Below are 25,658 nucleotides of genomic sequence, written 5' to 3'. Positions count from 1 at the left end.
CTCTCTCCCTCTCTTTCTCTGCCCCTCCTTTGCTCGCTCTCTCTCTCTCTCTCTCTCTCTCTCTCTCAAAATAAATCAATAAACATTAAAAAGAGAGAGAGATTGAGAAGAGGGGCACCTGGGTGGCTCAGTTGGTTAAACATCTGACTTCAGCTTAGGTCATGATCTCACAGTTTGTGAGTTCTAGCCCTGCTTCTCTCTCTCTGCCTTTCGTGTGAGTCTCTCTCTACTCCTCTCTCTGCTCCTCAATCACTTCTGCCCTCTCTCTCTTTCAGAAAAAAAAAAAAAAGAAGAGGAATGCGAATGTTCTAGGATTTGGGCAGCCTTGGAGTCTAGGGTTTACTTACAACGGGATAGTCACAGTTGCTTAGCATTTAAATAGGCTTTTGAGGGACTTAGCTGGAACCCATGTCATTTATTTTTGTGGAACCTATTCATTCTGCGTTCCATATTCTTGCTTTGCCATGGACCTTTTATACAAATATTATTGAAAAACTGGTCAGCTCTTATTTCCAACTCAAAATGGTAGACTAGTTTGCCTTCCACAAAATATCTTTGCTTTCTTTATTTCTGAGTAACTCTGAAGCCTATTTCAGGAGCAGTTTAGGAGGGTTGTACTTTTTATTATAGGTATACAAAACATCTCTTTTTGTTTTATACTGTTTCTTTTGGATATACAGTTGTGAGGTAATTAAGCTTGTCTATTTTACCTGGTCACTAAGACTCATAGATCCTTTGGCTATGCTGAATTTTTTAAAGGACCGAATTGGATCTTGTGTTTTGGCACTATTTACTATTTGATGATTTAGAGGGAAGTTCCACAGAAAGAAGTAAGGCTTTTATGTGGTACCAAAAAATAACCATCTTATATAGTAGCTTTCTGTTTTTTATTTTATTTTTTAATTTTGAGAGAGAGAGAAAGAGAGAGAGAGCATGCATGCGCATGAGGGGAGGAGAGGCAGAGAGAGACGGAGAGAGAATCTTCCAGCAGGCTCTGCACTGATGTGGGGCTTGAACTTAGGAACCGTGAGATCATGACCTGAGCCAAAATCCAGAGTCAGATGCTTAACCGACTGAGCCCCCCAGGCGCCCCTATGGTAGCTTTCTGAATGCTTCACGTCATTCAGCTTTTTATAACAGACCTATGAAGTAAGCAGAGCAGATGGTCGATATGTGCTTTTTAGATGAAGAAACCAAGATCCAGAGCTCACTAAGGCGGTTCGAATTCAGAGCTGCAAACCAGATCCTTCTCGTTCTATCTTGTCTTCTGTCTTTTGTCACACTGCTTTTCGTGTCATGTTTTCTGGTATTTTGATAATGAAGTTTGGACAGTAATGTTTATAAACTAATGTATTTGGATGTTCTTCTTTTTAAACCATGTAGTTCTTCAGTTTCCCTGCTGTCGTAGCTCCATTCAAATGTTCGGTCCTGCCACTGAGCCAAAACCAGGAGTTCATGCCATTTGTCAAGGAATTATGTAAGCAAATCTAATCGGGTAATCTCCAGGAGAACACTGTCAAGTAGACTCAGTTTTAGGAAGTGTATCTTTTTTTCAGTAAAAATACATGTCGAATAAAGAACACATCTAAGTGATTTTAGCCTCTGCTCTTACTTCTAAGAGATGTATGCTTGTTCAGGACGTTTTCTCCTAGCATTTGAGTTAGGGTGGGACCCAAGTGTCAGATTTGAAATATCCTTGCTTCTCTTCTTGACCTCAGTGCTGCTCCCTCCATCAGGGGCTCCTGAGTGAGTGTTAACAACCCGAGGGGGTCTGCATCCACTGGACCCACAGTACTGAAAGGGCTCCTCCTGGTCCTCTGGCGGTCCACTTAGTTCAGAGTTGGGAAATGGGAAGAGTTCACTGAGTTGCTTGGGGTCGTACAAGTAGAGGTGGTGGAGTCTGGACGGGGCCTCCTGGCTTTGGCTTTTGATTGGATACTTGTTGCCCTGCAGCTGTGTGAGATGCAGGTAGGACTGAGGGGTTGGGCTCCAGCAAGCCACCTAGGAAACTTTGGGAATTTTTCTTTCTTTTGCAACTGTTACTTACTGCTCTCTTGTCTCGGTTCCTTTTATAAGTTTCCTGAGCTTGTATGATGATATTTAGTTGATATTGGGACTTTCTCCATTTTTTACTTTTAATTTACTGTATTTTGGACAGCGGAAGCCCTGACCAGGAACGGCGTCTCTCACAAAGTAGACGACTCCTCTGGGTCTATTGGAAGACGTTATGCCAGGACTGATGAGATTGGTGTGGCTTTTGGCATCACCATCGACTTCGATACGGTGAACAAGACCCCTCACACGGCAACTCTGCGGGACCGAGACTCCATGCGGCAGATTAGAGCAGAGGTGGCTGGCCTTCTCTTTGGCTTTTTTTTTTTCTTTTTTAATTTTTTTTAATGTTTATTTATTTTGAGAGAGAAAGACACACAGAGTGTGAGTGGAGGAGGGGCAGAGAGGGAAGGAGACACAGAATCTGAAGCAGTCTCCAGGCTCTGAGCTGTCAGCCCAGAGCCCAATGCAGGTCTCAAACCCATGAACCGTGAGGTCGCGACTTGGGTTGAAGTCGGACACTTAACTGACTCCACCACCCAAGCGCCCAGGCATTTTAATCTTAGAAATGTGTACTGGTGCCTTCTGATTTGAGCTGGATTTTGTTGTATTTATGCTCCCCCCCCTCTTTTTTTTCATTTGAATTTTAATCATAGGCTTATATCAGAGCACAGATTCACAAATCCCCTTGGTTTAATTATGAAAATACCGTTAACAGTTATCTAATATTTTATAACCATTTGGCTCACTCTGGGCTCATTCTCCAGCAGTTTGCTTTTATGTAGCTGTTTGTTTATTTGGGCAAGAGAAGTATGATCCCAAGTGGTTGCTTCCATAGTTTTATTGGCAGGCTTGGGCGGGGGGGGGGGGGGCTTAGACATTTTATCTTTATATCTCTTTTTTTTTTTTTTTTTTTTTAATTTTTTTTTTTCAACGTTTATTTATTTTTGGGACAGAGAGAGACAGAGCATGAACAGGGGAGGGGCAGAGAGGGAGGGAGACACAGAATCGGAAACAGGCTCCAAGCCATCAGCCCAGAGCCTGACGCAGGGCTCCAACTCACAGACCGCGAGATCGTGACCTGACTGAAGTCGGACGCTTAGCCAACTGCGCCACCCAGGCGCCCCTCTTTATATCTCTTTTTAAATGTATACATGTGCATGTCTAAACTTTTCCTGTTAATCTATTCAAAACAGCCAATAATGGTTCAGTAATTTTACTTAATGAGAAGGGATGATAGGGATAATAGGAAAAGTATGAAAGGGGAAGGAAAGAACAGCCACTTTGACAACTGCCTGACTCCTTTATTAATTTTTAGCAGAGGTTTTATTTAGAGTACGTATTGTGTGCTCAGCTTGCTACAGAGAGTTAATTAGGGAAAACAAAAGTAAAAGACTGCTTTTTTCCACAGGAGTTTATAGTCTAAGTTGTAAGTCCTGCATTTCTGGTTTGTCTTTTTACAAAACCAGTTCTGGCTACTCTGGACCTACATTCCCATCTGATAGTGATTCTCAGAATGGGGTCCCTGGACCAGCAGCCTTCGCATCACCTGGGATTTTGTTAAATAAGCAAAATCTTCACCCCAGACCCACTGAAACAGAAGGGTGGGCTGGGAGGTTGGAGATGGATAGAGGGTGGGCACGACTGTTCCAACGGTCTGGATGATTCTGATGCATGTTCGGTTTAGGAACTTCTGCCGTGTGGTAGCCAGTGTTTGGTTAGGGCTGAAGAACAGCTGGCCCCCTTGGTTGGGGCTCTCCAGTTTGCCAGTCTCCGCTCATTCGTGTTCCTTGACGAGCTCCTCTTCTTAGGGTTAAATTTAACACCTGGAGTAGCTTCAGGTGACACAAATTTAGAATAATTAGGAAGGGCTCTGGGGGAGGATTGAATTATCCAGGGGGAGCCGGTAGACATTCCGGGCTGGGAGGAAAAGCATGAACGCAGGCCCGGCAGAGAAGTCAGTATAGTTAAGGAGGCTTCCGTGAGAGTGACGAAAAGCATTCTGTGGGGACCAGTTTGTAGAGGGGCCTTGTCATTAGTTAGACACTGATTTGGCTCTCCTGAGTTCAGGGTGGATTTTCTTTCTGACAGTCTAATCAAGTCGGTTGATTCTTGGAATTCTCCTTCCTGGTACTGCAGGTCTCTGAACTGCCCAGCGTGGTCTGCGATCTGGCCAATGGCAGCATCACGTGGGCCGATGTGGAGGCCAGGTATCCTGTCTTTGAAGGGCAAGAGACTGGTAAAAAAGAAACAATCGAGGAATGACGACAGTTTTGGCGACTTCTGACCACTTGCCCTAATTGAAAAAAAAAAAAAAAAAAAGCTCTTCTCATGTCCACTTGACAAACAGCATCGCATTTGCTCCCGGGGACTGCATTTTATCCTCAGTGGCTGCCTGACCTTACCCCACAATTAAAGTCGAAGGAATTCTGAACAAACTTGTAATCCATTTGCTCATGTGTCTGCACTTTCAGTAGAGCTGTTTTTCCCACCGTTGGGTAGACATGCTCATGCTTAATGTTAAACACAGTTGATACGTGTTTTTCAACGTTTATTTATTTGGGACAGAGAGAGACAGAGCATGAACGGGGGAGGGGCAGAGAGAGAGGGAGACACAGAATTGGAAACAGGCTCCAGGCTCTGAGCCATCAGCCCAGAGCCCGACGCGGGGCTCGAACTCACGGAACGTGAGATCGTGACCTGGCTGAAGTCGGACGCTTAACCGACTGCGCCACCCAGGCGCCCCAGATACGTGTTTTTCAATTAACGGCCATATTGGGGTAAAAGTTACGTACCATAAAACGCACCAGTTTTAAGTGTCCAATTCAGTGACGTTTATTTCGTGTATTTTAGAGTTGTGCAGCCATCGCTGCAATCCAGTTTTAGAACATCTCCATCACTCCAGAAAGAAGTTACATGTGCACTTAGCATCACAGTTCATTCCCAGCCCCAAGCAACCACTTGTCTACTTTCTGTCTCTCTGGATTTGCTGTTCCTACTCTTTCTCTTTTTCTGAGAAAGCGATGCATTGCGCTAGAGAGGCAGCATTCCCTAAGCAGCTGGAACAACGACGAGGAGAAGCCGAGGTGGGGAGGGGCGGCAGGGGCAGTGGGGGGCGGCACCTGCTGCTGTGGGGATGCAGGGTGCCAACCATGATGCTCTGCGGACAGAAGATGACGCTCTGCTAGGTCTCCGGGAGGGAACGCGTTGGCAGAAACCTGCTATTTTAAGGCGTGCTTGTACTTGGCTTCTCGTCGAACCCCTGATGCTGAAGGAGCCCCACCCCTCATGCCTGACTTGGCATTCTTCACCATCCCGGTGATGATTCCAGCTGGGTGGTTTGGGCTCAGCTTTTGAGGGACTTTACTCATGTTATGTTTTTGCATAGAACATTCAGAACACGTATATTTATTTGTCAGGAAGATATTCAAGGATGTGTGAATTTGAACAACTCTTCCCAGGGTTAGGACTTTGTCTAGTGTCTCAGCCTCCTCTCAGACAGTATATGGCGGGGGCGGGGTGATCTCCAGAACGTTGCCTTGGCCTTGGGTGTGAAGAACAATTGAAGTAGTGGATCTCCACCACCCCCCTTCCCCCCCCCCCCCCCGGAGATTCTCTCATTTTCCTCTCCTCTCCGATGATGCCTACCACAGCACTGTGCGTAGTAGGTATTCAGTGAATAGACTTTGGATGAGTCTTGAATTTGTAAGCAAACCTCTTGGGAAGAAAGCCTTTTACTGAAGCTTATTTTTCTCCTGCCTGCTGCTTTCATTAAGCATCAAGGAACTAGATTTTGAATAAACTGAGTATCATTTTCTAGGGATTTCTTTCACTTCATACGCTTATAGCTCTTGACTTGGTGCATATTCTTACGTTGGGACTGGGGGTTGTCTTTCCTTTTTCTCACGGACTTCTTTTACAGCGAGTACCTCCATAGTCAGTCGGTCATCACCACCTCAGACGTTGTTACGAGCTCATTAATAGTAAAGATACATGTAATCCATAGTGGGAGCTGCCTACTTTGGATCATAAAGGGATTAGAAGTAAAGCTCTTTTCACTTTTCATTGGCAGATACATCTGTCATGAGTTCAGCTGCTGGATACTAATTCTGGGAGCCCTCCCTTTCTCTGTACCCGCTCCCCCCCCCCCCCCCCAGGGCAGTGCATGATTTCTCCTGAGAGAACACACGCGGTCCCTGAAGTGACTGATGACCTGAGTGGGGTCGGTGGGCCAGTGGCAGAGCTCGCTGGTTCTGTTTGTGCCATATATACTTGATTCTGAGCACAAGCAGAAGGGGCTCTTCACACATGAGAGTTTTGTGTGTGCACACGCACGTGACATACCCCTCTTCGGTTCCGGCTCAATGTGTATTTAAAGCCCGTTCTTTCCGGGTGGCTGTGCTGTGAGGCCTTTTCATTATATATTTATATGTATTAGACTGTGGGCTAGTTCGACAAAAGCTAGATCAATAGTACCGTCTCCCAGAGAAGTTACTCTTGCTCATCACTTTCTCCAAAAACAGTGATGGAGAAGAAGGGTCAGATTTGGACTGTTTTTCACGGAATGTACATAAGAATGCAGTAGTTTCTTTGAAACAGGTTGGATTTGAGGGCATTCGAATACGATGAGTTAAGTCCGGAGAAGTGGCCTGTGCCCGACTTCTGCAGGAGCCCAGAGCCTTAATACGGCTTAACAGCTCATAATAGTAAACTACGGAATACAGATGGATGTTCCGGAAAAGGAATTCATTGCCACGTCATAAAAATACAGAAATGATCTTACTAATTGGGTGAGATGGTGCTAGAGATGTCAAATGGCTTTCTGTGACAACAGCTTGGAAAATTATCTTGTTCAATAAATCACTTGAAATAGATTCATTTGGGCCCTTTAATATGTTTCCCTGAACCAGTATAAACTTAGGGGAATGGTACCAACTGTCTTAGCCGATGGAATCTATTCATGAGAGAACTGGATGCCCTGGAAGTAAATCCAAATTCTCTCTGAATACAGTTGCACTTAACCTTCTGTCACCAGGAAAAACGATTACTCTGTATCTCTTGGTTGGGGCTACGATGGAGAGGTTTTGATAGCATTGCTCACATTAAAGAAACTTGCACCGGTATCTTTGCTGGTAGTCTGTTTAACGGCCGCTTGTAATTTGGCATTGGGCCAACACCATGAAGAAATTGAGTTGATTCAGTAAGTGAACGGATGAATAATTTTGCTGTGCCTCAAAATTCACCTTATTGCCTCTTCAATAATTCTTGCTTATTGGGCTGCTTCTGAGCAGTAATTGTGTTAAAAATCATGTGGATGGAATTAAGTTCTCTTCCGGAAATTGGGATACAATCTGGGAACTTCGACAAGAATTGCTGGAGAGAAGCAGCCTGTGGCCCTGCCCTCTTGTGTTTGTGACATGCTGTGCTCCCAGCTGGATGGTGTATCTTCCTAGCCATGGTAAAGGACATCTTTTTAAATCTGTTGCCCCAATGAAAGGTGTTAACCCCGGCTGCACATTAGAATCACAGGAGCTTTAAAAAAAAAATACCCATGTCTCTGTCCCCTTCAAACCAACTTAATAAGTTTCTCCAGGGTGGGGCCTACATACCAATATTATTTTGAAATCATCTTAGGGGAGCCACTGCTGTAACGTATGCTTCAGCTCAAGCCATAAAGAGCCTGAGAACTCCCGCCTCCAAACCTGGGAAGGTCTTCTGAATGAAGGGTTTCTTCTGACAATAGGGGTCAAGTCAACACCAAAGTTTCCAGAAAAGATGAATTCCATGGGTGTTGTTTTTTTCCACTCCACTGAGGTGTCTCTAAATGTGCTGTCACAAACCCCGAGCATCTTGTGTTGGGGGCTGAACTCCCCCCTTCTGTCCCATTTGCCTGCCTGCTCCGATTCTGTCCAGAGACTTCTGTGAACTTGTAACAGGATTTCCAGAGGGAAAGGCACTTTTGTAGGGTACCTACCATGTGCCAGGCGGTGTTCAAAGAGGGTCCCTGTGTGTTCGGTCTCATCCATATAATAATTTAAGTATTATTAATGTCCTTTCACATAAAAGGAAAAGAAAGCTAAACCTTTTCAGGCTCATTCAGCTAATTGAGGGCAGAACCAATTTTGAACCTAGTTCAACGTACGTGATCGTGTCACACTATGCTGCCACCTGGGTTTCGCTACTTTCTATCGTGACTACAGATGAAGATCACTTGAGAAAGAGTGTCTTGAAGTGTCTAAGAAAATCTCGCCTTTAAAGAAATGTTTCAGGATATTCAACCTCAATGAGGAAATCCACATGTTCTCCGACAGCAGCAGGAACACGGGGAGGCTCAAGAGGTAAATGCAGTCAAAATGGCTGATCTTGAGCTGAGAGCCAGCTTGATCAGGGTCTTAGAATCCTGGAGTTGGTTTTGTGGCTCACTGGATGGGCTTGCACGTCTGTGAGGGACAGGGCTTCTGGAGAAGCCTATGAACTTTCCTTCCTGTCCCAGCCACTCTCCTAACTGCACCGGAGCCGTAGTCAGTCACTTATTACAATGTTTAAATAGTTTATTGCTCTCAGAACATGCTTACTTGCATATAACCTTGCCCTAGAACTCAAGACCTTTCCTTCCAGTGCCACACTTTGGAGTTGGTGAAAGATGCTTCCAGCCAGGTTAAGTCTATTCTATCATCGTGACTTACCTTAAGAGAACTGTCTGTAGGTCTTGCCTGGAGGAAGGTGTTGCTTACACTAGAGAAGAAGATGAGAGAAGGTACGAGAAGACTATTCGTAGGCTCGCTGTGTGCTACAGAACCGCTATTTCCTGTGTCCGTGCACCTCACTTTCCGTCCTCAACCACTGACCGCTTAATGCCCTAGCTAGAGAATTTCTTCCCCATCTGTCCTTCCCTCCCTTCCTCTCCCTTCCCCCGACCCCCCCCCCTCCTCTCCCCACTCCTCTCCTTCCCCTTTCTTCTCTCTCTGATCTGGCACTTGCTCGTCTTCCTGCTTTTACCTCTTGTTTGCTGTTCAACATTAGCCCGTATGGGGATATTTGCCCAAAAGAACATACAGTTTTTACTTGGCATCAGGAACTTCTTTCAGAACACTCCTGTTTGCCTCGATACCTGGATTTACCCAAACCATTAGGTACCATTTGGGAAACTGTTTAAGATTGTTTTGCTTGGGTCAGGGCTCATGTCAGAACTGAGTCAGTGGCCCAGGCAGTTAGCAAGGGCACAAACCTGTGCACAGCTGTGTGACGCACAGTGCTGTGATGGGTGCTGAGGGAAGTATTATAAAAGGAACCATGAAGTAGGGCCCTTGTTTGGAGAGCAGAGAGGTCAGTTGTCGCTTGAGTCACTTGGTCCTTTTGCTGCTGTCCTCGGGGGTTATTTCCTTTTCTGAAAGCCGGTTGAGCAGAATGAGTCAGTTTTTCTTAGCCTGCTCGTGAGACAGCCGAATGTGTGTCTCCCCCTCCCCCTCACTCCTTGAAGTTTGCCATCAGAGCTGGTTGAGGGGAAAGTTCCTGTCCTGGGCCCGAATTCTCACACCCACGTGGGAATCGGGCTCTCACCCTGCACACAGGTAGTGTTACCTTGGGCGGTTTGTATAATCTAAAGCTGACAAGCCTTCACCATTACAGATACTTCATGTCCTCGTTTAAAAAAAAGGAAGCAGCCCTCTGCCAGCAGAGCTTTAGGCAGAGATGAACCTGTGTTGGGCCCAGTGGGGTGGCTGGCTCTCGTGTTTGGTGAAGAAGGCCAATGAGAGCCATTTCTGGCTTGAGTTTTAAATCTAAGGCCCCTCCAAGCTGGCTAGAGAGGAGATCACAGAATGACAGCCAGGACTGGCTTGAGACGCATCCGTCCTGGTCATGTGCATTTGGATTTCACAGAGAAAGGGGTCTGTTTAAATTGGCAAACATCCATCTACCCTGAGGGAGCCCAGACTCTGTAATGGGTGTGTTCGGAGCAGGGACAATGTAGTCAAGATGAGCGCTTTGGAACCCCTCAGAGGGGATTGTGCTTCCTTTTGGTATTTACCCGACCATCTATCATTGTGAACTCTCTTACCATGTGAACGCTGGACCCATTGCTCCTCTGAAAGGGCTTTCTTTTGAGAAGGTGAATTTATAAGGACCTTGCACCCAATGAGACAATTAGACAAGCGGGGCCGGGTAGGGGGCAAGCGTGCTGTGGGTTTTCAGTTTCCCTGAGTGATCCCATGGAGCCACAGGCTTGCAGGATGCGGGGGGGTGGGGCTGTACTGGACACAGTGCATTCTAGTCCCGACCCTTCCAGAATCTAGCTGTGATGACCCTCTATGCCTCTGTTCCAAGCCACAGCCTGAGCCTGAACCTAACCGAAGCTTCATGAGCATGAGGCTGGGAAGAGAGAGCCCTTCCGACTTTGGGAGCCAAAGGTGTCTGCTTCCTCTTGTAATATTCTGGACTTGGTGCAGAAGTGGCCCATGTAGTGAAAGAGCAGACCTAGGCCGGCTGACTAGTGACTATGTCCCCGACATGGGCGCAGAAAGAAGTTCCCGCTCAAACCTCAGACCACGCATCCTCCCCTTGAGTAACTATGTTTTCTAAGAAAGCAGGCTACTGATTGATGCATACTTCCGAAGTCTGAGGTGGGAGGAAGGGGAGTGTGAGAGGCGTGGAAAGTGTGAGTAGAAGAGGGAGGGCTTCTCTCAGGTAGGGGCCAGAGGCAGGAGCCCTGAACCCTGTCCAGGCTTAGAATGACCTGGGAGCATTTTAATAACTGACCCCTCCCCAAACCAATTGAATCAGAGTCTCTGGGGATGGTGTTTGGTGCTAGGTATTTATATAGCACAGCAAGGCTGACAGCCAATGGTTAATAGGTGACCAGTGAGAAACGTTCTGTATACACTGAGGCCAAATATGTTAACCTCAGACACAGTGGTTCTTAAACTTCAGGTGCATCAGAATCTCCTGGAAGACTTGTTCAAACACGGATTGCTGAGCCCCACCCCCAGAGTTTCTGATTCAGTGGGTCTGTGACCACCAAGCCCAACGTTTGCATTTTTAACAAGTTCCAGGTGACGCTGATAATTGCTGATCTGGGACCACACTTTGGCAGCCAATCGGCTGAGGCCACGACCCTTCCCCAGCCAATCGGCTAAGGCCATGATCCCTATAAAACCTTTGTGCCTTTGAAACTCGCTCTCTCTCTTCGGTATCTCACCGCTGCTTTGGTGCAGGTAGGCGATTGAGCTCGAGCTAGCTCGAATAAAGGCTCTTTGCTTTTTGCATCGGACTCGGCTCCCTGGTGGTCTTTGGGGATCACGAATTCTGGGCATAACAGAATTTTTCCAGACGGTATCTGCATTTGTTATGTCTTAAAACTCAATCACCAACAATGAACGCAAAAGCAGTTATGCTACCTAAAATAACTCAGGCTAATTAAAGCCTTTTTTTGGTCATCAAAACCCACTGTTCTACATCTGAGTGCAAGTTAATTGATAGATGAAACACAGCGAGGTTGTGGGAAAGGAAAAAAACACAAGCTTTAAAAAAAAAATCCTTATTAGCATTCTTTTAAAGATTGAGACCTGGGGCTTCTGGGTGGTTCAGTCAGTTAAGCATCTGACTCTTGAGTTCAGCTTAGGTCACGATCTCACAGTTCGTGAGTTTGAGTCCTGCATCGGGCTCTGGGCTGATAGCACAGAGATTGCTTGGGATTCTCTGTCTCCCTCTCTCTCTCTCTGCACCTCTCCCTCTCATGCTCTCTCTCTCTTTAAAAACTAGGGGCACCTGGGTGGTGCAGTCGGTTAAGCGTCCGACTTCAGCCAGGTCACGATCTCGCGGTCCGTGAGTTCGAGCCCCGCGTCAGGCTCTGGGCTGATGGCTCGGAGCCTGGAGCCTGTTTCCGATTCTGTGTCTCCCTCTCTCTCTGCCCCTCCCCCATTCATGCTCTGTCTCTCTCTGTCCCAAAAAATAAATAAACATTGAAAAAAAAAATTAAAAAAAAAAAACTAAATAAAAATATATAAAATCGAGACCAGACTTTCCATTTTCTGAAAAGAATTCCTAAGTAGGCTTGTGAACCTGACCTCTCGGTTAGTAACTGCTCCTCAATGCCAGTCCTGACTGCTTTCTCTTACATGCCTCTTCCAGGCCATCAACTCCATCCTTACTGGTATTCTGAATCTGACCACCACCATCTCCCCACTGGTTTAATGCAAGACTCTCATCTGCACTCTACCTCACAATCTATTTTCTTTTTTTTTAATTTTAATTATTTATTTTGAGAGAAACAGAGTGTGACTTGGGGGAGGGGCAGAGAGAGAGGGAGAATTCCAAGCAGGCTCTGTGAGGTCAGTGCACAGGGCTCGCACACACAAAGCCATGAGATCATGACCTGAGCCAAAATCAAGAGTTGGACACTTAACCAACTGAGCCACCCAGGCGCCCCTTGCAGTGTATTTTCTACACAGCGGCTGCAGTGACCCCATTCATCCTAAAAGTTCAAATTCAGTGGGTTTTCTTCTCAAGAATAACACCTGCATGATCTCCCCCATCTTCCTTCCCATCTCACACACACACATACACACACACACACACACCTCTTTCCTGTTGCCCCAACACACCCAGGAGCAGGACCTTGGCATTCACTTTTCCGCCTGTCTACAATGCTTCCCTCCAGGACCCAGATGCTCACGAGTACCTCCCAACCCTCAAGACTATTCGGTAGTCACCCCAGCGAGGCCTCCCTAGCCATTTCACTGACAGTGTCAACCTCCAGCCAAACCCTCCTCCCTTCACGTTCAGACCCAAGCACACTTTATATCCCCTTCCCTGTCTTTTTCCTCCGTAGTGATTAACACTTTATAGCACATTTTACTTCCTTATCTTGTTTAATTTTCCCTCTCCTGGTCAGAAAGTAAGTTCTGTGAGGTCTGGGATTTGGGTCTGTTTTCTTCATGGCTATATGCCCGTTATGCCCAGAGGAGAGCCTAGCATTGGGTGGCTGCTCAAAAAATATTTGAATGGTTGATGAATGAATATTCTTCAGGGCAGCTCCCACATTCAGTATTTTTTTTTCTTTTTTTTCTTTTTTTAAATTTTTTTTAACGTTTATTTTGAGACAGAGAGAGACAAAGCATGAACGGGGGAGGGTCAGAGAGAGGGAGACACAGAATCTGAAACAGGCTTCAGGCTCTGAGCTGTCAGCACAGAGCCCGACGTGGGGCTCGAACTCACGGACCGCGAGATCATGACCTGAGCCGAAGTCGGCCGCTCAACCAACTGAGCCACCCAGGCGCCCCCACATTCAGTATTTTGATGTCAAAACTGGCTAACTTCAGAACGTCTACCCCCTAACGTACACACATAACTTTGTAAGAGCCCTGCAGTCACGGAGTAGTTAGTACCAAGGCAGGGTCACAAAGTTAGTGTGTTATAGTGATTTTTGTAGCGGAAACAAAATCTCAACCCCCCCCCCCCCCCCCATGGAATACATTAGGGAATCCCTGGTTTGAGGAACTTTAGCTAATGTTTTGTTTTGTTTTTTTTTTTTTTCAACGTTTATTTATTTTTTGGGACAGAGAGAGACAGAGCATGAACGGGGGAGGGGCAGAGAGAGAGGGAGACACAGAATTGGAAACAGGCTCCAGGCTCTGAACCATCAGCCCAGAGCCCGACGCGGGGCTCGAACTCACGGAGTGTGAGATCGTGACCTGGCTGAAGTCGGACGCTTAACCGACTGCGCCACCCAGGCGCCCCTGTTTTGTTTTGTTTTAAGTAGGGTTTATGCTCAGCACGGAACCCAATGTGGGGCTTGAACTCACGACCCGGAGATCAAGACCTGGGCTGAGATCCCGGAGTTGGATGCTTAACGGACTGAGCCACCCAGGGGCCCCCAGTGTTTTGTGTTATTAACCTGTCTTTCAGCTGACACCGTGAAAAGGGCGTTTTAAGGTAAAATATTCTTTTAAGATGATTACTAAATTTGTATGTGTATCACTAGCTTTTTAAGGTTATAACTAAAATGAAAGCAGGAGACTAAAAAATTCTTGTACAACTTGTAGACTCTGAGAAGAGGTTCCAGGTAGAAAACCTGTAAGACTTCAAGATCTTTTAGGGACAAGAGTTCCAGGCTCGGGTCAGACTCTCTGAAAGGAACTGGTAGCTCATAGTAGCTAGCATTTTTTTTTTTTCTTTGTAAGATGAGTTTTTCAATATTGCAGGATTTTAAAAGATTAAGTGAGAAAGTACCTGGAAAAACATGTAGTCCAGTCTGCCACGCAGAGAGGCAGGTGGTGTTCCCTTCTTTCCTTTCTCCCTCCACATTCAGCGCACTGATACATCCGGACCTGCTACGTGTACTAATTTGTGCACCGTCTAGTTTGATTCCACTGAGCTTTGGTAGAAGTTGCCTCCAGCAATCTCACTTAGAAAACTACTTCCTGGGGCGCCTGGGTGGCACAGTCAGTTAAGTGTCCGACTTCAGCCAGGTCACGATCTCGCGGTCCGTGAGTTCGAGCCCCGCGTCGGGCTCTGGGCTGATGGCTCAGAGCCTGGAGCCTGTTTCCGGTTCTGTGTCTCCCTCTCTCTCTGCCCCTCCCCCGTTCATGTTCTGTCTCTCTCTGTCCCAAAAATAAATAAACGTTGAAAAAAAAATCTAAAAAAAAAAAAGAAAGAAAGAAAACTACTTCCTATCCTGGACACCACGAGTTGAGAGTCCAAGGGACTAGGATTGTGTAAATTCAGTGGTTTTCAGATGTGTGCTTTTGGAACCCTTTGTTCAAATGAAGTGTCTCTTGGAACGCTGACATTTCCTGGATCCTGGCAACTCAGGGCTGGGGCAGACAAGGCCCTGCCCTCGTGCCGGTCATGACCTACTGGAGACCCAACCTTCGTACAGGGGGTGGGGCAGGGAAGGCAGAGCCGTGCTTCGCAGGGGTGAGGTGGTCACGGTGGGAGACACAGGGAGCCAAGGGTCTTGTGTGCCAGGGAAGGAATGGGGGAGGGAGAAGGGCCTTGTGGGCTGGTGGCTCCCAGGGCCTTTCTGTGTGAGAAGCACCTGGAGCCTGTTAAAAGTGTGAATTCACACCTCCTGGGGTCATGTTCCAGGAGGTCTAGAGTGGGCTCAGAAACCTGTGTGACGCAGAACGCCCCGTGCTTCTAACACACAGGCAGGTTTGAGCACCGCCGATGTAGCAAACTCTTCAATTAGCTACATGAGAGCGTTTTTATTTTATCTTGAGGTCGCGGGCATTTAAACATGGGTCTGTGGTTCTTTTGAGGATTTCTGTAGAAATTTTGTGCACTATTTAATACACAGTATTTGTACATTTTCTACGTTTATATTTTTCTTTTTAATTTTTTCAAGTTTATGTATTTTGAGAGAGAGAGAGACAGAGCGAGTGGGGAAAGGGCAGAGAGAGGGAGAGAGAGAATCCCAAGTGGGCCCCACACTGTCAGCACAGATCCCGACGCGGGCCTCGAACTCACAAACCACGAGTTCATGACCTGAGGTGAAACCAAAAGTCCGACGCTTAACCGACTGAGCCACCCAGGTGCCCCTATTTTTTCTAGGTAGGGAAAAGAATCCATTATAATTCCAAGGAAGGGCCTTTTCGCCCTCATTCCTTCAGTTGTAAATGTTGAGAAAAACAAAGGCGGGAAAAATATGACTAAGAATAAATCATCTTACAACTTGTGGCCCACTGTTGTACATCTGAGACACACAGAACATGACATTCTTAAAGGGTCTGATGACTAATGTCTAGATTTACCAGTTAATTAAGGGTAACCTTATCTTGACAATAGCCAGACCTTCAAGGTCCTGTAGACCTCACCTTCAACATACACGAATTCCTTAGAGACTCACTTATCCATCACCCCCGCTAACTAAAAAGAGTAGAATCTGGGGCGCCTGGGTGGCGCAGTCGGTTAAGCGTCCGACTTCAGCCAGGTCACGATCTCGTGGTCCGTGAGTTCGAGCCCCGCGTCAGGCTCTGGGCTGATGGCTCAGAGCCTGGAGCCTGTTTCCGATTCTGTGTCTCCCTCTCTCTCTGCCCCTCCCCCATTCATGCTCTGTCTCTCTCTGTCCCAAAAATAAATAAACGTTGAAAAAAAAAAATTAAAAAAAAAAAAAAAAAGAGTAGAATCAGTCACTCCTTGTAATCACAAGTGCAGTGTGGCCCCGTAGGTCCTGTCCTGGTGCTATAATGAAAGCACCTTTTTTCACTGGGAAATGTTTCAAGAATTCTTTCTGGACCTTCACACTCCACACTCCTGCATTATTATTTTTTTTTAATTTTTATTTTTTTTAACATTTATTTATTTTTGAGACAGAGAGAGACAGAGCATGAGCAAGGGAGGGTCAGAGAGAGAGGGAGACCCAGAATCCGAAACAGGCTCCAGGCTCCGAGCTGTCAGCACAGAGCCCAACGAGGGGCTCGAACTCACGGACCGCGAGATCATGACCTGAGCCAAAGTCGGATGCCCAACCGACTGAGCCACCCAGGTGCTCCACACTCCCGCATTATAAAGACCTTAGCATTTAGGTGTGCAACGTTAAGGGGGTGGGGGCAGCCAAGAATCTGTTTCAAACTGAGGACTGAGATAGATTTGGAGCCACAGGGCCGGGGGAGGAACAGAGAGGAACGAGAGGCACAGACTCCATAGTGCATTCTTTGGAAAGCCCCGAAAGGGTAAGGTATTCAGGCCAAGCAGGAAGAATAAGGAAAGGAGGCATCTGCAGGGCTCCTCAATAGGTCCACCACCAGTCTTCTCCAGGGGACGTGGAGACCAGAACTGGGGAGAAGCAGGAAGAAAAGACAAGTCTTAGGATTTCCCTGTCTTCTTGGGCAGAGGGGCCTCCGTGGGGATGCGTGATGCTGGCCTGTTTATTGCACGCGGTTGGGCCTCAGCGAGCCAGAGGAGGCCTTGCTCGGTGCCCCGCAGATCTGATTACGAAGCACCATTAACTACTGTCTTGTTTTCACAGCAGAAGCAGAGTCCGTTTTCTTCCGGAGCTAGGATCAGCTCCTCCTGCCCCTTCCTGCTCACTCACGTGCCCAGCAAGACCAGATACGGGGCTTTGCCTTGGAAGGGCCCTTTGCGCGGGTTGTTTTTCCAAAGTGCAGTAGCTAACATTCTGGACTTTCTGTGGTCCTGGCTTTCTTCCTTCATTTCTCCAGGCAGCATGTGTGGCCCATGCTGCGTACTCAGACCAATGTGGGGTTTCAGCAGAGCGATCGTACAGTTAATCCTCTAAACCAGGACGTGTGCTTGGGAGAGCTGCTTCGACTCCTCCAGCACAGGACAGCAGGCACAGCCCTAGACGGGTGGGGCACAGGTCTGGTCGGCCCAACTCTACCCTGTAGGAAGTCAGGGCCCATCAAGGCCTGGGGGCCCCTCAGCCTGAGACTGATGGATGGACACCTGCAGGCGAGTCTTGGAAGGATGTGGGGGTGCTCTTCCAATTTCCTGCCTGCATGCGGAGAGGGGGATGCCCGCAGGCTGGGCCTGGCCCCCCCGGTTCTGGTGGTGAGGGGAGATATGAGCCGGAGAATGGATTTTCTCCCCCTTTCAAAGCTCATAGATCTCTGGGATTCTTTGTGTCTTTGGTCTGTCCTGCTGGCACTGAACGCTGGCCTGTGAGTTACTAGCAAATACGAAAGGCCAGTTTATTCAATGAATATTTCTAGAGCTCCTCCTGTGTGCAGAGTTCTTGCTGTGGGCGTTAGTAATGGCACATGCCTTGAGCAGTTCCCAGCCTGGTGGCGGAGCCTGGCAAGGATTGCCCTGGGAGCTCCTACAGGAGCCTTGTCTGACTGACACTGGTAGGACGGCTTCCTGGAAGGGAGGCTCTTCGGGCTGAGTCCTGTAGGATGGACGGGATTTGCCAGATGGAGTGCACCGTGGTGGTTCTGTGGTGGGGGAAGCATGCTCCAGCTCTGTGGGAGGGCCTCAAGCTCTGAGCAAAGAAATCCCTGCCGACAAAATCTGGGGAAACTCAGTCAACACGGGGCAGTGATCTCAGGGCGCTCTCCGCCCATTCCCCCTGCTAACTGACTTCTCTAGGTGGGGTGGCTCCCTCAAGAGGTTTAGTGGCATCTCAGGGGTAAAGCCTGGAAATCATACTAAGCATATTTATGGGAAAATTTACGTGTTCCGTACCTGCTTCTTTCCCTCCTGCTACAACTGCCTTCCCCTAGAGGCTTCCAGAAAGGCAGGCAAGGTCACTCACCTTTCCAAAGTGGTACACGTGTGCGTGTTGGAAAAAGGAGACGAGACGTTGCCTTGTTCCACGGCTCCCACGCCAGACAGCAACAGAAACGCCTGGGGGGCTTGTTAATGTGCAGATTCCCAGATTCCACCCCGTCTGGAAATAGAGGTTCCCAAAGTCTCTTGTCAAAGAGCAGCCCAGTCGGTTCCCTTGAGCCACCCAGGCGTGTTCTCAGAGCTGTGGGCCCCGGGCCAGCCTCTTTTCCACAGACTTCTCCCTGACCCCGGCTGAAGCGTCACGCTAGGAAAGGACTCCCTTGGGCCTTGCAGCCCCAGACATACCCCGCGTCAGCCCCCTTCCCACCCAGCTGCCTCACTGCCCGCCGTGGCAGTCCCGGGTTCCCCGGACAGTGGGAGAAGGGAAAGGAGTAGGGGAGGGCATCCGAGGTTCTTGTGTCCCCCAAACCTTGTCTGGCTTGGGGCCACCATGGGTGTGGGCTCAGAGAGATGGAAAAAAACAGGGAGCTGAGGAAAGGGCCGGCCGCAGAACCTGACTTGTTTTCGGTCCTCGGACCCGACCCTCCTCTCCCCTCACCACAACACGTGGACGTGGACACCAGGGATCCAGCCAGGCGGGGACACAGAGCACAGATCCTTTCTTCTGCTTTTTACCTTGTACCGTTTGGGAGCTGTTTCTTCCCAACTAGATTCTGAGTTTCTTTTTTTTTTTTTTTTTTTAAATTTTTTTTTTTTCAACGTTTATTTATTTTTTGGGGACAGAGAGAGACAGAGCATGAACGGGGGAGGGGCAGAGAGAGAGGGAGACACAGAATCGGAAACAGGCTCCAGGCTCTGAGCCATCAGCCCAGAGCCCGACGCGGGGCTCGAACTCACGGACCGCGAGATCGTGACCTGGCTGAAGTCGGACGCTTAACCGACTGCGCCACCCAGGCGCCCCCTGAGTTTCTTGAAGCAGGAACCTCGCGTTATTAGTGGTGTTATTTCGATACGTGGCACAGGGTGGTGTCCAGGAAATGGGGAGTGACCGACGGATGGGCGCGTGTGTATCTAGTGTCTGGGTGCACCCGTGCGTGTCTCCAGGGGTCTCTCCGGGTCCCTCTGGGCCTCCCCGTGTGGCCCCAGGAGTGTTTGCCTCCACGTCTGTGCACCTCTGTGTGTCTCTGGCTACGGACCTCCACATGTTGGTGGTCAGTTTCTGTGAGCCTTCATTCCGCTCTGTCCATTTTCTTTCCTACTGCTAGTTAGCCTCCTCCACGGGAAACCGGGGGTCTGGAGGCTTCAGCCCGCGGGTAGCACCTCCCCCACAGACCCTCCCAGCAGGAAAATGTCAGCTCACCTTCCACCTCCCACCCCACAGATGCTCCACACCTGCCACGCCTGCCGGCATCATTGCCGTCTACAGGTTCATAACTCCAACAGGCACTTCGTGGCCCCACTTTGCTGCATAGCACTCAGGTGCGTTGGCCAGCGGTTAACCTCTCCTGGCTCAGCCCAAGGGCCAAGCAGCTCCCAGGTGCCCCTGAGTAGCCGAGCCCTTGGGGAAGGCTGATGGTTTTCATTTTTTTTTTTTTAGCCAGATTTAAAGAGGACTTAATCAAGTGGCTGACACATAATTTTTGATGATACATCGCGATGCAGTTTTTGGCATCCATCTGGGGAGTTCAGAGAAGTGTGTGACCTCTACTTATTTATGTGCAAAGGCTTCTCAGCGTGTGGGGATATAAAAATGAAGAAAAGAAAAAAGAAAAGAAACGATGCTGAGTCCTGATTCGTTCTGGCAACAAATATTCACCCATGGATTCATGAATGATGAAATGCCTATCCATTCCATTAAGATGTGTTTCCAATACATTTCCCTTTTGAGGTTTAACATCGACTTACAAAAACGTTTAGTGTCTGTGTTGTGTGATTCAATTGTATACTATATCTTATATGAAAAATAGTGGTAACAACTCAATCTGGAAGACGTTTTCAAAAAACTTACAGATTTCGGTCACAGAAAATTAAATATTTCTATTTCAATTTATAAATATATTTTGTGGCAGAGAAGTATGATAAGGTGAGCAAAGGAATACTTTCAACCGTAAAAATACTGCATTACTAGAAAATTCCATAGGGGAAATGGAATGAAGATACAAGTTCAAAGTGAAAAGGAACAATGTAAAATTTTTTTGCTGTTGAGGGAGAGTTAGCTGGTTAGCATGTTTTTTTAAACAGATGAGGGTGGTTATTAAATCACTGTTGTGTTGGGATTCTGAACGATGTATTTTAAAGTGTTGTGGCAGGTTTGTGTTAAAATGTGAATATTTGCCGAATGCCAGATATCACTCTCTCTTGCACATTTAAAAATGTATGTAGAAGATATTAGATGTCAACTCAAAAACATGCAAGATGGGATACCGGATTACAAAAAAAAAAATGTTTTGGGAGTATTCCCAAAAGCCCTTTTGAATCCTGGCCTGATGGCTCCTCAGTCCCTTCCACTCCCACCGTCTCCTGGAAACTCCCTCATGGTTGTTCACGGAGACCGTTGGGGCCTTGTCTACACTTGCCTCTGGATTTCAGGACACTGGCCTTTGGGACGGGCTGCGGCCTGCTGTGTGAATTGCACCCGTCCTCTGTGCTGAATTAAACTGCCCTTGGTTGGGGAGGAGGGGCAGACACTGTCCCGGGGAATGATAATGGACAGACCTGCAGACACACAGGTCAGAGATGGAGAACCAGCCCTAGGCCAGGGCCATGGGCTCTGCAAACGAGAATGGATCCAGCCCCCCATCCTTGGCCACAGCACCCCTTCGCATGCCTGGTTGACTTGACCTGAGGGGAGGCTGTTTCCACAGAGGCATGGTTTATTTCGCAGAGAGCAGAGACGTGGTTTCTGAAGGGGAGGCTGAAATGAAGCCCAGTCTGAGGTGGGGGTTGGGAGATTGGTTCTAATCATCAAAGACCCACTTTGGTTTCTGATATTCCAGTCCTACTCCTTGCCCCGGCGGGGGAGTCGGGGGCAGCCTCCTCCTCCCTTGTCCTGCACTACACCTTCTGGTTGGCCTAACTGTATGGCTGCCCTAACTGTGTCTTCCTCCCCACAAGTCCCTCCCCAAGGTCCCGAGCCTGTGGAGAAGAGGTCTCCCAAGACAGGAAGCAGCATCCTTCCTAGGACCCCAGGGACAGGAGCATGGTTGGGGAGGGGCAGAGAGATGACCTGGTCTCGGGTGGGGGGTAGGTGAGAGCCCCTGGGATGAAGCCAAATTAATCCTTTACTTCCTATTGCTGTGACCACCACCCTCAACCGCAGAGGGCAGCACTGAGCACGGAGGCAGAAGGCAAGGAGAGCCAACCGCATTGAAGGGGGCAGTGGGGACCCCCGGCTCTGCTGAGAACTAGCTGTAGGACTTGGGCAGGCCCCTTCTGGCTCAGGGCCTCAGTTTCCTCATCTGTGAATGGGGCTACGGTGAGGATACAGTGAGAGGCTGGTATGGGCAAATGCCTGAAGACTTGTAAACTGCTCCTCTGGGGGTGGGGGGGTGGGCTGGTCCCTGTGACTCCCCTCTGCTCCCTCTGCACTGACACTTCCGGCCCAGCCGGCCCTGGCTCCTGAGAGCCTCTCACGCCGCCTGCCGCACAGCCTCTCTCCGGCTGGCCGGGCTGGCTGGGCTGGCCGGGCTGGTCTCTTCCCTCCCTTCCGCCCCCACCAGGGCCCGCGCAGCAAGGTGAACCCAGAGACAGGCGCCAGACAAGGATGGGGAAGCTGTCCCTAAGGTGGAGTGATGGGTGAGCGGGGTAGCGGAGGGGTCACACGGCGGCCGTCTGCTTGATGCTGTGGAAGCTGATCCGTGTGGGCGACGTGGGGATGGACGTGGCCCGGGCCACGGGCACTCGGAGGGAGTGGTGGTCCTGCCAGCGGTGCCACCTCTTTCTCACGGCTGAGCGCACCTGCGGGAGAGGCAGAGGCTCAGCCGGGCCTGCGGGGGCCAGTCCTGGGACCCAGAGTCTTCTCCCCTGCCCTTCGCAGGGCCCTTCAAGGGAGGTGGGGCGCCCTTCTGACCGCCACCCTCACACCCAGGCACTGGCTGGTTCCAAAGGTAGGTCCTCCCCCTGAAGCCCCTGTTGGCCTTGGAATCTCAGCCTTGGCGCCTCTTCCTCCTCTGCACTGACCAGGGCCCTCTGGCCTCATCCCTCTCCTGGAGAAGCTCCCAGCCCCCACTCTTCCTTGGGACACCCTGCCTTCCCTGCCCCATCCCTCTGCCACCTCATCGCTATGGTGGGACCACAGCAGCTTCTCAGATCTGCCTCTCGCTCTCCTGGGGCATCTGCCGAACTGTGAGCTCCTCGTGCATACTCAGCACCGCTCTCCCTCCTGAAAGTCCTTCCTCCAACCTCCTCCACCTGCTGACAGACCCTGCCTCACTGGCCACAGCATGTGCTGCTGAGATGGAGAGCCAACGGTTCTATTCGTTTCAAAACCTGACTGTCGCTGATGCCGTATTATTCTCATTTGCATGGTAAGAATTTTTCTGCACAATGGATCGTGTTCCCCATATGCTAGCTTAGCACACGGCTGGACAGAAGAAATGCCCCAGAGACATTCACTGTTTGTTTGCTTTCACAGCTCTTTCTCTCCCTGTCCTCCAGCCCCGGCCAGTCTCCACTGCTGGACTTCGCCGTCTGCGGTCTGCATTCATCAACAGAGACCGAAGCGAGCAGAGACACCCCACCGTCATCCCCTGCGTCGGCAGGTGACGTGCCTCAGGATGGCACTGGCCCTCCTCCTGTTTGGAAGCTCTCAGCACCTGGGGACTGTGTCTACTCTTTGCCCCTTAACCCACCATGTGTCCTCAGCCACCACCGGCCTATGTGAGCGTCTCTCCCAAGCTGGTCACACTAAGATTCTGGGCTTTGCGAGCTAACCAACCAGGCCGCCCCTGGTGCCTCGCTCCCTGGAGCTGGCCTGAGGGTGTATGGCCCTCCCTGTCGTGGGGGAATGTGCTGGTGTCTTTCCTGCTCCCTGGGTCCATAAAGGCCTGGCTGTGCGGCTCACACCTGACTCGCTCCCGGAATGCTTTCCCCTGTCACGCCTGTGTTCTGCTTCCCTCTCCTATGGGACCCCTGCAGCCCGGGCTCCTCTGCTCATTGCTCGTCCGGCTCTCCGAGTGCATTTGTGAAGCGCTGGCGTGTTGTTTCTGGCCGGCACGGCTGGCCTTCTAAACTGGTTTGAGACCCTCAGGCAGGATTCCCGTTTCCCGAAGTTGGGGGGTAGAGCTCGGCAGAGCCAAGGACCCAGGCACTTCCAAAAGGCTGGGCCACTCCACCAGAGTGGGAACTGAGGACTAACCCAGAGCCTGGTCTCCTACCTCTCCATTGAAGAAGCAGTAGAAGACAGACACAAAGAAACCCTGGAAAGGAAGGAGGGAGGCGTCAGTGACTTGCTTGGCGAGCCGTGCGGCAGGGCTGGCCTGGAACACTGCCCCCGAGGACCCCAGAGGCTAAGAGCTGCGGGGAGCCCACCCCTCACGGCGTGGGTGTACTGGGGTCCACTGCAAGCGACAGGCTGCCACGAATCCTCAGAACAGGTGCCGGACCTTCGGTAGGTGCAGGCTAGGGTGACTGAGACCCAGTCAAGAGGGGAGCCCACCCTGGGGTGGGGGTGCCAGGGGCCGGGGCTCGGGATTAGTGTGTGCATGCATTCGTATTGCAGTGTGCACATATATACACCAGTCCCGGGGGAAGTCTCTGTGAGGACACTGGTGCCCGAGCGTTCTAGGGCAGGAAGGAGTCCCCATCAGGTCACACGCCCCACCTGGAATGACTGCAGGAAGGAGTTGAAGTAGACGAACACGATCTGCGACAGGTCGTCCTCCCCAGGGTTGACGAAGAAGAGCATGTAGGTGATGCCCAGGAGGGGCAGGAGAACCAGGGTGGCCTTCACTGCCTTCCTGGGGGGCGGGGGTGAGATGGTGACAGGACTGGTCTGAGACCACACTGCAGGCAGGGCCCCACTCAGGTGCCGTTTCTTCTGGGACCCCTCAGCAAGCTCCCCGGCTGAGGACCAGGAGGACTAAGAGGGCCCGGCCGGAGGCAGGCTCCCCTCGGGGGGCTAAGGCGCCCACGCTCACCGGTACTGGATTGTTTCCGATGTGGTGGATGCTCGCAATTTCGTCATTAGGATCCTGACGATGTTGAAGAGAAATACAAAGTTGATCTGGAGGGGGAGGCAGGGAAAAAGGAAGGCCCATGAGGTGGGGAAAGAACCCACAGGCAGCCACTGACGCCTGGAGCCCACCGAGACGCATGCCCCATGCCCACATCCATCCTACCGGTCACCCCAGCCCCCGCCTGGGGGCCCGAGGCCTCTGTTTCTCCCGCACCAGGACAGGCAGGCACTTTGCTCAATTCCTTGTCACCCGAGGGCTCCAGAGCCAAGAGGAAAAGCAGCCTTAGAAAGCAGTGAACAAGGGCACAAAGGCCACTTCTCCTGAACCGCAGCTCCTCAGAGAGTCCCCAAGCCCCTGCCCCTGCCTTGTTGATTGAGGGTTCCCCTGAGGCCCTTCAACCCTTGGAGCAGACCTGGCCAGGAGTGACTAATCTCTCCCCATCCGTCCCCTGCATCCAGGAAAACTCTAGAACCGTCACAGACACATCTGAGGCCACGGAGATGAACGATCTGCTGGGCTGACTCCCAGGCTCCTGGAAGGACCTCATTTATCTTTATCCTGAGCCTCTTCCTCAGCATCAGAGCCTGCGCACGCAGCCTCTTCCTGGGACCTGCCCGTGGGGCTTCCTGAGTCATCCTCACGCTGTGTACGGTCACCATGGGCCGCAAGTGTCCCGTCCATCTTCGTCAGCTCGTCTGTGCGACTGGTCTGGGGCGGGTCGAACCTTCCGGTGGGTCTGTTCTCCGTGCCTGTGTGTGTTGGCCTCAGAGAGTGTGTGTTCTTGTGTGAGCGTGTATCTGGGGGCGTGGGCAATGCCAGTGTTTCTCTCTATCCATCTCCAAGTGTGAGCAGACAGGAAAGTGAGACTCCCTTTCTTGGGAATCTCTCCCGAGAAAGTGCACATGAGTCAGAGGGTGTCTGCTGGCTCATGCAGATGCACACACACGAGTACATATGTGTGCACACGCATACACACAAATTCCTCCCGTGTCTCTGTCCTGAGAATCCGTCACTTCTTAAGCCCTCCTAAGTTCTGGGTATATACCAGGCTGGGAGTTGGGCTATACGGCAGACATGATCAACCACAGCCGGCTGCTCTCGTGCCCATGGCGGCATGGCCAGGGTATGGGGTGGGAGGGATGCCTTCAGCCAGCGGCCCGCTGTGCTCTGTTTCTTCTTCAGGCTCGTCTCATTTCTAGCCCCTGCGTTTCTGGTGTATTTCCTTGGATCACAAGAGCACCA

At 50.0% G+C, this 25,658-nt stretch overlaps 2 protein-coding genes and 1 long non-coding RNA gene across 5 annotated transcripts in view; 2 read left to right on the top strand and 1 right to left on the bottom strand.

Moving 5' to 3' along the window:
- GARS1 (glycyl-tRNA synthetase 1) overlaps nucleotides 1-4,490 on the top strand; it is a 47,019-nt gene extending 42,529 nt beyond the window's left edge. For both annotated transcript variants that reach the window (XM_086693401.1, XM_086693394.1), the window contains exons 15-17: nucleotides 1,384-1,477; nucleotides 2,159-2,349; nucleotides 4,192-4,490. In XM_086693401.1, the coding sequence (XP_086549527.1) occupies nucleotides 1,384-1,477; nucleotides 2,159-2,349; nucleotides 4,192-4,317 (411 nt within the window). In that variant the 3' untranslated portion in view covers nucleotides 4,318-4,490. The remainder of the gene's footprint in view (nucleotides 1-1,383; nucleotides 1,478-2,158; nucleotides 2,350-4,191) is intronic.
- A 6,652-nt stretch (nucleotides 4,491-11,142) lies between these two features.
- On the top strand, nucleotides 11,143-20,675 carry LOC147583145 (uncharacterized). Its single transcript, XR_015245820.1, has 3 exons — nucleotides 11,143-11,264; nucleotides 13,811-13,983; nucleotides 19,838-20,675. It is a non-coding gene; the product is annotated as an uncharacterized LOC147583145 (long non-coding RNA).
- Nucleotides 20,676-21,922: 1,247 nt separating this feature from the next.
- The window catches only part of CRHR2 (corticotropin releasing hormone receptor 2), a 45,715-nt gene continuing 41,979 nt past the window's right edge, over nucleotides 21,923-25,658 (bottom strand). For both annotated transcript variants that reach the window (XM_086693310.1, XM_086693313.1), the window contains 4 exons: nucleotides 24,378-24,463; nucleotides 24,062-24,197; nucleotides 23,616-23,657; nucleotides 21,923-22,197 (listed from right to left, as the gene is read on the bottom strand). In XM_086693310.1, coding sequence (XP_086549436.1) covers nucleotides 22,057-22,197; nucleotides 23,616-23,657; nucleotides 24,062-24,197; nucleotides 24,378-24,463 — 405 coding nt within the window. In that variant the 3' untranslated portion in view covers nucleotides 21,923-22,056. The remainder of the gene's footprint in view (nucleotides 22,198-23,615; nucleotides 23,658-24,061; nucleotides 24,198-24,377; nucleotides 24,464-25,658) is intronic.

Source organism: Puma concolor, chromosome A2 (assembly GCF_028749965.1).
Source record: "Puma concolor isolate L17-30 chromosome A2, mPumCon1.1.hap2, whole genome shotgun sequence".
Taxonomy (NCBI): domain Eukaryota; kingdom Metazoa; phylum Chordata; class Mammalia; order Carnivora; family Felidae; genus Puma; species Puma concolor.
This window is presented reverse-complemented; position numbering and strand designations above follow the sequence as displayed.